This window comes from Bubalus kerabau, chromosome X (genome assembly GCF_029407905.1).
Source record: "Bubalus kerabau isolate K-KA32 ecotype Philippines breed swamp buffalo chromosome X, PCC_UOA_SB_1v2, whole genome shotgun sequence".
In the NCBI taxonomy this organism is placed as follows: domain Eukaryota; kingdom Metazoa; phylum Chordata; class Mammalia; order Artiodactyla; family Bovidae; genus Bubalus; species Bubalus kerabau.
The window spans coordinates 115,468,802-115,482,794 of NC_073647.1; the positions used below are offsets into that span (position 1 = coordinate 115,468,802).

General features: G+C 36.6%; 1 protein-coding gene across 8 annotated transcripts in view; it reads right to left on the reverse strand.

Annotated features, from left to right (window-relative positions):
• KDM6A (lysine demethylase 6A) overlaps positions 1-13,993 on the reverse strand; it is a 185,792-nt gene that overhangs the window by 113,299 nt on the left and 58,500 nt on the right. For 7 of the 8 annotated variants that reach the window (XM_055563118.1, XM_055563117.1, XM_055563124.1 and 4 more), the window contains exons 3-4: positions 10,899-11,007; positions 23-72 (exon numbers count right to left, since the gene is read on the reverse strand). In XM_055563118.1, the coding sequence (XP_055419093.1) occupies positions 23-72; positions 10,899-11,007 (159 nt within the window). Of the gene's footprint in view, positions 1-22; positions 73-2,154; positions 2,250-10,898; positions 11,008-13,993 lie in introns of those variants that run through there. The other variant, XM_055563125.1, reaches the window with a different exon arrangement.

Below are 13,993 nucleotides of genomic sequence, written 5' to 3' on the forward strand. Positions count from 1 at the left end.
GGGCATGCAAATGTGCACTAACCTTCCAGTAGTCAGATTGTAAACTGTAGTACCTCTGGTATGCAGATAATGCTGAAAGAGAGAAAACAAGCATGAGTCACAATTCTGTCCCATTTCAAAATCAATTAATACAAGTTTCAAGAAACATTACAACAAAACTCCCACCGTAGCCACCTCCAAGCAGACACTGATATTTAAAATCAAACAATTTAGAACTCTGGGGCATCCCTACTCATCGTCAGACAAGGTAACAAAATGTCAAATATATGGGAGTTCAAGGAAGTAAAACCATGGTCATGTTTCTTGAACAGAATCCAGGCAACCTCTTGAATTAACCTGACCTTCCTCAGAGACCAAATCTGATAAATGGATTAATATTCTAGAATGTGATGGGTCATTTGTTCTAACAAGTAATCTCACTTCCAAAAGTGACTTAAGAGCTCAACCACCTCAAAGAGCAAAGGAACTACAGTTGACTACTGAACAACACAGAGGATAAGGGACACTGACCTCTGCACAGTAGAAAAGCTTCGTATAACTTAGAATCGACCCTCTGTATTCGCAGCTCTGTATCCTTCGATTTAACCAACCACAGATCATGTAGTATCTGTAGTATTTGCTACTGAAAAATTTTCATGTGTAAGTGGACCTGTGAAGTTCACACCCCTGTTGTTCAAGGGTTGACTGTATTCCTTTTGTGCTGTTTCCTTTCATATTATCAACAAAAAACCCAGTCCACAATTACCTTACTCTAAACTCCAACTCTATTCCAAAATAGGGCATCTCATACCCCTAAATCCATCTCAAGGTGTAACAGGCTCTGGAAACAATTACAGTACAGTTGTCCTTTGGTAGCTGCAGTGAATTAGTCCCAGGACCACCAAAGATAACAAAATCCACTGTGATCAAATCCCATAGTCAGCCTTGCATGTGCTGACTCCACATCCACAAGTCATAAACACAGCAGTACATATATGTACTGAAAAAAACTCTCATGTAAGTGGACTTGTGCAGCTCAAACCCATGCTGTTGAATGGTCAACTGCAGCTCTCATCAATCCAAAAACTCAGTGTGAAGTGAAAGTTGCTCAGTCGTGTCTGCCTCTTTGTGACCCCATGCTATACAGTCCATGGAATTCTCCAGGCTAGAATACTGGAGTGGGTAGCCGTTCCCTTTTCCAGGGGACCTTCTCAACCCCAGGGATCAAACCCAGGTCTCCTGCATTGCAGGCAGATTTTTTACCAGCTGAGCCACCAGGGAAGACCAGTAAGGAGGAGGTAAAGTTATACATGCACATTAGAATTAGGAGAGAGACCTTTTTATAAAGAACTCATGAGCAGTAAGTCATGGGGATGTAATGTACAGCAAGATGACTATAATTAATAATGCTATATTGCATATTTGTAGCTACTCAGAGTGAATCTTAAAAGCTTTTGTCACAAGGGGAGAAAAGTGTAACTGTATATGGTGACAGATGTCAACAAGACTTCCTATGATCATTCCACAGTATATGCAAATATCAAATCATGTTATACACCTGAAACTAAGTTATATATTAATTATACCTCAATCTTCAAAAAGAATTAACATTTTCAAATAAAATTTTCAACAAGTGCAATAATTGTGTGTGTGTGTATGGGCGGGGTGGGGGGGGAGTTTGGAACAGAGAAAGGTTTATTGCAGGGCTAAGTAAGAACAGGGCAGTTCATGCTCAAAAGACCTGAACTCCCTGCCTTTCCTTGTTGTTGTATTTTTTTTTAATTGGAGGATAATTGGTTTACAATAGTTTCTGCTATGTAACAATATGAACCAGCTGTAAGTATACATGTATCATTCCCTACAGTCTTGAGTCTCCCTCCTACCCGCTCCCCACATCCCTCTTAGGTCACCACAAAGTAAATAAGATTTCCAACAAGTGTAATAAAATTCTATACTGATAAAAATGGGGTAGGTAGAAATTAATATTATCTAAAATCCCAGGTATAATGTTTTCATACTGTTTATCAATAAGCTTCTAAAATGAATACCATATAGAGAACTTTCTGAATATGTACCAATTAGAGAAGCATCACCCTAAACCATCATCACATATTTGAACAAATAACTTATTTGAATAATGTTCATCTTTTTTGCACAAAGATGATGCCAACCAACCACTGAAAGGACATTTAGATTGTAATTTTTCCAGCTTTGAGAAGAGTTGATTTCAAGCCATCTTCTGTTTTCTAGTTCTTCATACAGGAATGTAGGTAGCTCATAAAGATCAATGATTAACTGCTTTCTAAAAAGAAAAACAAACCAACTTATCAGGCTAGACAGAGGAGTCAAACAAGGTTTGACTGACTGATTTTATAGAGGACAATCATGGAAAAGGTGTTTTCTCTACTAGATGTGAACAAGGAAGCATGTGTCACCAACTGCCACCACAAGGGAAACTGGTCTTAAGGTGAAGCCCATAGAGGATAGCAGTAAGATGGAAAGTACCGGGATACTTCTAGACTTCAACTTGCCTATGAACTTTCAACTTCACATGTGAGGAAATAAATCTCCCTATTGTTTAAGCTAGAATCAAGTCTTCAGTATTTTTGCCTAAAAACATTCTGACCAGGAGAAGTCAAGATCCCTGACAATTTTGTGCAGTCACCATACCAAACCTGGACTGCCCCTTTAAAGGGAATTTCAACAAACTTGGAGATGTTTCCAATAATCTGAGTTACAATATATATTACATGATTTCATAAAATACCCATTTTTTAGAATTTGAAGAGCCCTTACAAAAACAGTACGATGTCCTCCAAAGTAACTAAAAGTGAAGTATAAGAAGCCCCTGTGATTACCAATTGGGAGATGATGAACTGAAAAATAAATACAAGCCCTCAAGTTCAAAGTAACAAACGTAAATGCTCCAAACTGCAAGTACAGATTTATAAGTAAGACACTTCTTCAATGAACATTTGTTATCTTTCCATTCATTTACACAGTTTTCAACCATTGGGGGGGGGGCGGGGGGTGGTGTGTGTGTGGTGTGTCTAAGCACTATGTTCAGTCGCTCAGTCATGTCCGACTCTATGCGACCCCATAGACTGTAACCTCCCAGGCTACTCTGTCCACGCACTTTTCCAGGCAAGAGTACTGAAGTGTGTTGTCATTTCCTACTCCAGAGGATCTTGGCAGGAGGATTCTTTACCACTACTGCTACCTGGGAAGCCCCCTCAACAATTATACATCGCACCAGTAGGCCTAGGATCCTATTTTAAGAAAAGACTTTAACATATTAAACACGTTTCCTAATCCAAGCAAATCATTAAGACTTTACAAGCACCCATCACCAGAGTCTCTCTAGTGAAATTCTTTTAACCAAAGCACAATCCTTATTTCTAATCTTTAAGTCAGCTACCTATCATGAAAATAAATTCCTACTACACTACAACTAGATTTTCCTGAACTCCTTAATAGAAAATGAGGGAAATTATTTATCTGAACATCCTTATATTGCTTAAAAACCAGTTTCAGGATTGTAGCATACGTCTAACAGCTTTTCCTTCCCTAAACCACCTAATCTTCACTTTGAAATTCTAAGTTATTTATTTGCTTAAGAAGTCCTCGTTAATACCACTAGGAAATCTTTTTAACAATATTTTAGGCCAGACTGCCGTTTTCTTCTGCCACTTAACCAAGAATGGTGTCCTCAAACATATTAATTTCAACTCTCTATCAACCAATTTCCAAAGCTCAGATCTTTTTAATCCTCGAAATCAAGTTCATTTATAGACTTAAAATTACTTTTTAAAAATAATTTTGAATTTTACTTTTAAGTAAGTCCATTTAGTCTCTGTAGATTATTTAAAAGGGGAAAAAAATATAATGAACTTAAATTATTATAGAAAACTGGCAAAATTTAACAAAGGAACCAGGTCTTAAAAAAGTAAAAGCAAAAGAAAACAAAAAGAAAAAAATAAATGCAAATGAGAAGTTAAATTTAACTTTTATAACAACTTAACGGTTCTGTAATCTTTCTCATTCTCTTTTATTTTGTCCTTTACTTCATAAAAACAGGAGGAAGAGTGGAATCAAACAAGGAAATTGTCAAGGATAAAAGAATCACCTACACAGTTGGGAGAAGTGCTACACACAGTCCTTCAACTACACCTGCCCTTTAACTTCACAATTGTGCTGTACCATTTTTATATATGAAAACGATGAAATTAAACAGTAACAGTAATACTCTGTAGTGTTAAGAAAAATACTCAACAGTGGCAAGAATTCAAGAAAATAAGCAGTTTATTATTCTACTGGCACTGTAAGTATAAATTGGCAAAACTTTTTGTAGCATAATTTAGGACTATCCATCAAAACTGTGTGTGTGTGTGTGTGTGTATATACATGCTTTCAATCAGTAAAATTTACCAAGCTATCCTTCTAAGAACATGAACACAGAACTTTGCAAAAAGTTAGTTACAAGGACAGACAACACAATGAGTATATAGTCTACATGTTCAATAGGGAACTGTTCTACCTATATGATAGAATACTATGCAGGGAACTGAAATGTAAATTACAAAGCATGTTTTTAAGACAGAGATTAACCTGATACACTATGCTAAAGTTGCAGCATTTAGTTCAACTTTAAATATTGAAAGCTTACTGTTAATAGAAAAGCCTCTAAAGATTTATATCAAAAATGTTTTTTAGGACTTCCCTGGTGGTCCAGTGGTTGGGAGTCCAGCTGCCAATGCAAAGGACAGGAGTTTTATCCCTGGTCCAGGAGGATTCCACATGCTGCAGAGCAACTAAGCCTGCGCCTCACAACTATTGAGCCTATGCTCCGCAACAAGAGAAGCCACCACAATGAGAAGCCTGTGCACTGCAACTAGAGAAAGCCTGTGTGCAGCAATGACGGCCCAGTGCAACCAAAAAAAAATAAAATTTTAAATTTCTTTTTTAAAAAGATTTGCCTTGGCAGTTCTCTGGTGACCCAATGCTGAGGACTCCATGCTTCCACTGCAGGGGGCACAGGTTCGACTGCTGGTTCGGGAACTAAGATCTCACATGCAACATGGTGTGACCCCCCCCCCCTCAAAAAAGTGCCTATAGTAGTGTGGCCCCCAAAAAAAAAATTTGCCTCTAAATGATAAAATATAAATGAGCCATTAAGGCATTCCTATAATATTTCTTCATTATTCTTAGATAGCTTGCACCAAGCTAGATGCAGTGAAATACATGTAACAAAATACATGGTTACTGCTCTCAAGCTGTTTACTTTTTATGGTTATATGTATTCTAATGCTTTTCTGTAAACAATGAACATATTATTTGTGTAAACATTAAAAAAAAAGTGTACTTCTTGTGTTAAACTTAGATGGTCAAGATTATCAAATGAGGGTCACCAGAAAGGCCAACAGGATATGGTAGGGAAAAAAGCCATTTTAGGTAAACTTGGTTCTAATCCTGACCTCACTGCTTCCTATACGACTGACATCAAGGAATCTAATTCAAGCTATTTCCTTACAGTTCACAGGCAGCCCTGAAGTTTGTCAGTAAAATAGAAAGCTGTAACAAAGAACAAAAAGAGAAGTCCAAAGCCGTGTTGTAACTCATCTGGAATTAAAGAAAGATCTAGAGAAATAGAGCTGGAGAGTAAAGAGGGTCAAGATAAAAATGTCGTAGGTGACAGAGACCTTCTCATGCTTGGAAATATTATGGCTCTGAGGTAAGACTGTCAAAACAAGAGAAAGAGGGTGCACGCGATGACAAATTCACACAGTACAGGAATGAAAAGAAACAACAATGTAGGTTAAGAGTGACAGCTTTGCCTGAAAAAACAAGAGTCTTTTTCAGAGTGAGATGCAAAAGAAATGCAAGAAGATCTAAAATTCAATCTATACTCATATAAGACTATGCACTAATTGCAGGCAGAACTCAGCGTTTCTCTTTTCATCCCTAAGCTAATGTGTAACACTATAGGCAGCAGGTTAGCTGCTCGTGGGTGAGTCTATGAGATGGAAGGGAAGGGAAAGGAAAAAAGTACAAACAAATCTCTCAGTTGAACTGATTGCCATCTTTAGGCCTAAATAAGCTGTGATTGCCTGAGATTATTATTATTAGGTCAACAGATCTTTGATTTATTTTTTATATCCGAGGCTGAACTAAAAAGCTGTATTTATAACCTGGGATAAAAGAGACCTCAGAAAGTTTATACTATTTCACTGTTTTTAAGTGACTGATGCACCGAGCTCTCTAGCACCTTTCTGCCTTCTCAAATCTATGACTGCCTTAAACACATCTTCTCCTATATGTAGCATTAATACACATTAACATTTGAAAAACCATTTGGATAGCATCCAACACAACAGACCTTTGTCCCTAAGATTAGAGACAAGAGAACAGGAAGCTGGAAAAGCAAAGAAACAAATGCAATCCTTTTACTCCCTTAACAGCATCTTTACTGAGGTTTTCAAGTCAAATTAATACATCTAGTGAAATCTCAGATTTACTACTTCTTCATTATTAAAGTAATATACTCTTCGAGATCTTTAATATCGCACATTTGGTTTACTACAAGAATCATCAAGTAGCTGTCTTATTTGTAGTCCTTCTATCCAGTCCTTTAAGTCCTCTCTAGTTCTTGAAATTACTACAACTTTTGCTTGTTGCCTAGATATGGTGTTCTGATAACCTGGCTTGTGGTCACTAATTTTCTTCCTTGAGTTATTTCTCAATTGTATTTTCTAATTCTAAGCCATAAATATGTGTGTGTGTGTGTGAAGTCGCTTCAGTCGTGTCCAACTCGTTGCAACCCCATGGATTGCAGCCTGCCAGGTTCCTTGTCCATAGGATTCTCCAGGCAAGAATACTGGAGTTGGGTTACCATGTCCTCCTCCAGGGGATCTTCTGACTCAGGGATCAAACCCACGTCTCTCACGTCTCCTGCATTGGCAGGTGGGTTCTTTACCACTAGCACCACCTGGGAAGCCACAAATAGACCGAACAAAATCAATGATTCTCAAATGGTGTGTGTGTGACACACACACACACAGATGGAGTGTTGTCACACACACACGGATGGGAGTGTTGACACACACACGGATGGGAGTGTTGACACACACACGGATGGAGTGGAGTGTTCACACACACACACACACACACACGGATGGAGTGTTGTCATTCCACCCAGGAAACACAGCAATCAACAATGACTGTTCTCTCATAATTTTCCATGCTGCTGCTAAGTCACTTCAGTCGTGTCCGACTCTGTGCAACTCCAGAGACGGCAGCCCACCAGGCTCCCCCGTCCCTGGGATTCTCCAGGCAAGAACACTGGAGAGGGTTGCCATTTCCTTCTCCAATGCATGAAAGTGAAAAGTGCAAGTGAAGTCGCTCAGTCGTGTCTGACTCTGTGCGACCCCATGGACTGCTGCCTACCAGGCTCCTCCGTCCATGGGATTTGCCAGGCAAGAGTACTGGAGTGGGGTGCCATTGCCTTCTCCATATATATTCACAAATATTTACATATAATTTCTATTAATTAAACTGTTCCTATAATCCATCACATATATTCACAAGAATATATACACCTGTTTTTAAGCCCTGGTCTCTCAGGGGTTCTTCAACCCAAAGAAGAGAAATCACAGTACCATCTACATGGCTTAAGTCTATCTGACAGCCCCATGAGCTGTTTAGTTCAGCTGAGGTTGATGGTTTAGCTATGGGTGTAGGAGTGGAAAGGAGGTATGGTAGACACTTAAAAACCATTCGAATCCCATTTCAAGGAAGACCTGTTGGCAGTTATACCTACAAAAGACAGCTTCTAGCAGTGACTGCTCTAAGCTGCAGAGAGCAATCCTGACTGAGGTCACAGTCTTTTCCACGTCCAATATGGAATGATGGAGTATAAAGGCATGAAGGGACTTCCCTGGTGGTCCAGTGGTTAAGAATCTGCCTTCCAATGCAGGGAATGCAGGTTCAATCCCTGGTTGGGAAACGAAGATCCCGTGTGCCTTGGGGTAACTAAGTCCATGAGCCACACCAAAAGACCCTACATGCTGCAACTAAACTAAGACCCCCAATGCAGCCTAGATAGACAGACAGACCGACTGACAAGACAGATAGATGAAAAAGGCCTGGTCATCATGACCCAACTTGTGATAGCTTTCTGAAAGACCATTCTAGCTCCAGAGCTCTCCATGGAGTTGACCAAGGCTGTCACAGCTTAACTTCTCCCTCTGTCCAATTCCGGTTCCATTTCCCACCTTCCACATAAGTGTTGATCCTAAAGGTACTCCTTTCTAAACATCTTGTAAGCTAAACTCACTTCAGAGGAATCCAACCAACGTGAGGCTAAGTGCAATGAGCCTCCAGCCTCCATTTTCCCACAATTCTCTAACCTATTACTTTTTTAGGATAAATTCCTAGAAACCAAATGACCAGATCAGGTGACAGAATTTTTTTTTAATTCTTCATAAATACTACCAACCACAGGAGTTAAAAAAGGGCCTGTTTTCCATCTACTCCAAATTCCTCTGAAATGACAGGAAAGATAATTTTTAATGAATAAATTCATAACAGAAATGATAACCAAAGTATGCTATATACAGATCAGAAATTTTTAGAAATTCACCCTATCTTAATGGAAGCAGATGAGATCAGAATAAGAAATAAGGGCAGAAAAACCAAAGTACAAAATATTCACAAAACAGGTTCTACCATTTTCTACTCCAAAAGGAGAAGCAGTTTTTTATAAGGAATCCCAAACTCAGAAAACTTCACATACAAGAGGACTCAGAACAATATATAAAGAACTGTCCCTCAGAATAAACAGGGCTAGTAAATCTCCTACTTAAATACATCTGAGAAGTTTACTCACACGTTCACTGAGTGGTTTATGTTTATTCCCCAAGAAGTTATGGTTTATAATCTGTTCTCTAAAAACAAACATTTAGCTGCAGCTGGGGAGGTTCTCATCTTGCAATGCTTTCAATGAAAAAAGGAGGAAGTAGCCTTTAGGTAACAAATGACTCCATAAATTTGTGGTGATGGTGACGGTGTGTCTAAGTGGTTACTAGACACTGGCTCTAGTCTGGGACTTACAGGAAGACAGTGAAGAGAATGGATACAAAGAATTCAGTAATTAAGTATTTTTAAAGGATTTTTTTTTTAAGTGGGAATGCGGTCAATAAAGCCTCAAGGATGAATTCAAACAACTCACATCTTATTTCCTAAGAAGCCATCAGCTTGAAATCTGAAATACAAATGTATGCCTCTGCATCCATTCTCTCCTTCCTCTTCTTCCTATTACAATCAACCTACTGCCTATCTATCAATGGCCAGTTCATCTACAAAGTAAGCAAATGGGTCACAGAGTAGATTTTTTCAAAGGCTTAAATCCTTAGGTTATCCTTCTCCTCTCCCATCTATTTAGATTATTCCTACCAACTAGGTTGTCAACACTGTCTAGTTGCAACATACCCCCATCCCACCTTCAAAACAAATATCCCTAGACTTCTCATTACCTTCACAGCCAAACATTTTATAAAAGGAAAATGCAGCTAAATCCATAGATGAATAAAGCTTTAAAAGCTAATTAAATAGTTTTTAAATGACCACTAAGCAATAAGGACATACAGCCTCATATGCAAACCTAAGTCTGGGTCTCTGTCTATATGCTCTAAAACTAGTGTAGTCTCCAAGCACAAAGTGCAGCATTGAAAAATCAAACTGCACAGAACTCTGTATTATTTCCTTTGTATAATGGTTTCCTTTAAGTAACCGTTTTAATTAAAATTAAAATATCCAACAGACTAACTAATTGTTAATACCTATTATCCTGAAGTCATTTTCTTAAGTACTAACCAGTTTCACAGAGGAATCCCAAAACACCTGAACAGCTAGTACTTCCTCCCCTCCTTTTACAGATTACAGACAGAAGCTTAGGGATATTTATATAATCTGTTAAAAGTAATGCAACTGAACCGTAGAGCTGAGCTGGGAAATAAGCCTAACTTCAAATTCCATGGTATACCTGTCTCAAAGTAAAATCACCTTTTCATTAGGAAAGTATTTGACCTATTATAAAAGAGGCATAATTAAACATCAACAATCTTTTGCTCTAGCCCTGAAATAACCTTCTAGTTTTTCAGCCTACTAAATACATTTGTGGAAAACAAGCATAAGTCCATCCACTCCCATTAAAATGTTTACTATCATCAAACTGTTAAAATGTTATTGGTTATACAATGTTACTGGTTTGCTATGGATTTTTGCCTTTGGTATTGAAGTGTATGGTATTTGCAGGTGCTTTTAACTTCCCAAAGTGGATAGTGGCCTGTGTCAGCAGCTTGGTAGCATAAAAAGGATGTATCTTGGGGACTACCTTCAGTTATTTAACTCACTTATTTCCAACAGGAAAAAAAACTTCAAATGAATAAAAAAATGTTTTATCCACTGCTCAAGCTCATGTGTGACCATCTCTGTTACTTACCTTTATAATAACATGGCTACAGATCAGATTTTCATTCAAATATTTTCAAGCTAAAATGGAAGTTAAAAGATAAAGAAAAGAAATGCAAGGTCTGTGTTACTTTTCAAACTTGTCCATCAATGGCTCACTTTCTATTATGGTCAAGCCTTTAAAACACAGGCACCTTTCACATGGCAAAATAAAACAGCAGTACACGGGTAGTTATCATTTAGCTGAATGGTCAACCTGCTGATTTACATGGAGTCGTGTGAACTTTTCCCATTTTCATTTTTTCTACTTTTTTTTTTCCTCATTGTTTAGGGGTGTTCATAAGCTTGCAATTTCTTAGAAGTAAAAATAGTAATACCTTCGATAGAGTACGATTACAATTATTTTGAATACATATATAAATCAAACAGTATTTAACAAGGGGAAAAATTACCTTTTGGATAATCTTCCAATAAGAGGTTGAAGTGACCTAATTGACAAAAGAAATCAGACTCCACTTTTCCTTCAGCTTTTAAGATTAGAGATTCGTAGCAGCGAACGGCCTAGAAAAAAAACACAAACATTTAAGAAAAAGACAAAACCCTAAAATGCATTTCCTTCCTGAGATTATGCATATAATCCTCCATTCAATCACCCAAGAAATCAATATACTTTATTTCTACCTCAGATACAGCCAAAGCATCAATCTTCTAAAATACCTACATGTTTATTAAAAGAGCCACTAATTATGGCATATCCTTTTCCTATCTGTAAGATGGAAATATTTGCCAAAGAAGATAATGAAGGAGCACTTTGATAGCTTTATTCATTAGCTGTAAATCTAAATTTTTACTGTGGTCCATGTTGATATAAACAAATATATCCAAAGATGGGAAGAACTTTATTTATGTGAGAATTCACAGAATCTCCAGAGTAATAATAACTACCATTTATACTGAGGAGCTACTTTTTACCATAACCTTTACCCATTTAAACTACCATAAACTGTCTTTCAATTATCTTAACAATACACTTAAAACCCACCAACTCTTAACTCTATTCCAAATTTTACCCCCACTCCAATACATGCATATGCACTCAACTCTCACTGCTGCTTCCCTGAAGAAAATAATATTTTAAGGATATCATTTTTTTTTTTTGTAATCCAAGAGAGTACAGGGCAAAAGTGAATAATGGAAAGAAGCAAATTCTGGAGTTTGACAAATTCCAGTTGTCATTAGCTACAGGAGATCCTAGGGAACTTATCCTCTCTGATTTTCAGTTTTAATAACACTCAAAGGGCTTGTTAAAGAATTAAAATCAGAAGACTTCTCTTAAGGGTTCATCACAGTGCTTAGCACTTAATAATTGTTTCTCTACCTTCCACTTAGGTTAAGATAAAAAAACGAACTCTTCCAAGATTGTTTCAAGCATCCCAATAATCTTGTCAAAATTTCCCTCCTAACAGTCTACTCTATAATGCTGTTACGTGTTAGTTTTCTGGAGTCGTTAAAAGAAGAAATGTGCATGGCTTCTCAAATGTATGAGTACATTCTAAGGTTTGGTATACCCAAAAAAAAATAGTTTCCATTATCAAAAATTCCTTTCACCACTGCTTCAAGAGCTTTTGATGGGATAAGAAAATGTGATGTGGGGCAGAGTACCCACTTAAAATGCCTTGATTTTTCCTCGCCTGTAAATACAGAGCCTTTGGTGAAGAGTTTCAAAATTTACATCCTAAAAATTTACCTATCCAAAGCACATACACAAGTATTTATCAAGTTTAGAAAAGTCTTCCTAAACAAAGCAAATTTGGGAATAATTCTACCATCCTTAAAGTCTAACACTTATTAAAAAGACTGTCTTCTGTTCTTACTCTACTCTTACCTATCTACATGTGCATATGTACCAAATCACTGTCACTGAAAATTTATCACTGTTTCTCTATAAAAGAGTCTGAATGCTACACTGACATCTCAGAAATTACTATAATTGGTAAGAATGAAATTTCAAGATCCTCTTTATTTAAGTCATATATAATCTGATATGGCAGATGGTTAGAGTACAAAAATATAATTTACTTCTGTGTTTTTAATAATTTACTTTTGTGTTTTTAGTATCAATGAAATTTATAAAATTATAGGACTGTGACAATTCTTAATTTTACACTAAATAAAATGACTTTTTAAAGCTAAAAATGACATTATAAATAAAGCTAGTTATAGTCTTTGTTTTTTAAACTCTTAGTAAGATATTCAGAAACTTTTGCTACTTCTCTCTGATAATTTCTTATGGATAATTAGCATTAACTTTACAAGCAAATAAAGTTTCATGGTGAAAAAGGATTCAAGACATAAACATGAAGTTTTAATAATCTAAGCAAAAAGATGGCAACGTTCTATACGGCCTCTTATCACCAAACATTGATTCCACTACCATGATACTCTATTACCTATCTTCCACTTCCCAAAAAACAAAGGAACACACCTACAGTGAGTACTATACACAACTCTGATCATCACAAAACACACCAGGTAAAAAGGAGAATGAACAATTCATGTACTAATACACTTGGACTTGATGAAGAGATTCACAATTCCCAACAAAGCTAGCATGTACCTAAACCTACCAACTAAATGTTGATGGTTGAAGATGATGCTGACAGAGCCAAATATCAAACAAAATGAAGATGAGCAGAAAGGCAGAATAAAGATTCCAAGCACCCGTATCACCATTGCACGGTGAAACCTCATGAATTTATTTGAAGTGTTTGAGGTAAACACTGACATTAGATACAGGCAAACAATTTTTTTAAAGCATGTAAAGGAAAGTACATAAATGGAGCAAGTTTCCAATACTACTAACTCATAAAATAATCTAGAATGAAACAGTATTTTTATAATAAAAGTTTCAATAAAGGGCTAATTTTAAACATAGAAGATATGCAGTTAGTTTAGATTTAGAACAAAGTTCAGACAAACTTCTATTAAGTAAAAATATTTGTTAAAAGGGTTACTTTTATATTCTCGCCTTTAAAAAAAGTTTTTTTTAATGTGCACAAGTAAAACCATCCCCTTTCCTCTAGGATTCATAGTACTTTCAGTGTAAGGATACTCAGAAATTTGAATGAAAACCCTTTTCCCCAGATCAGCATCATTCAATAGAGCATGTTCTGCAATGACAAAAATGTTCCATAATTTGTTCTGCCCAATACGGTAGCCATTAAACATATGTAGTTATCGAGCACTTGAAACATGACCAGTGCAAGACAAGCAAATTTTTAAATTATTCCACTTTAATTTGTATTTAAATTATACACATGGCTACATATAGACACATGTAGAAACATGGCTACATATAGATGCATGGCTAATGGACAGTGTAGACTGGATAATTTCTAAAGCTTAAAAACAATAAATTCTCAACTCATATGCTAAACACTAAGAAAGCAAAAATTTCTTATTTTTATAAGTGAAAAACCTATTAAAAAAATAAGGTATATCTTGCACTAAGGGATGAGCAAAACCCTCCATAAAAATCACTTTTAAA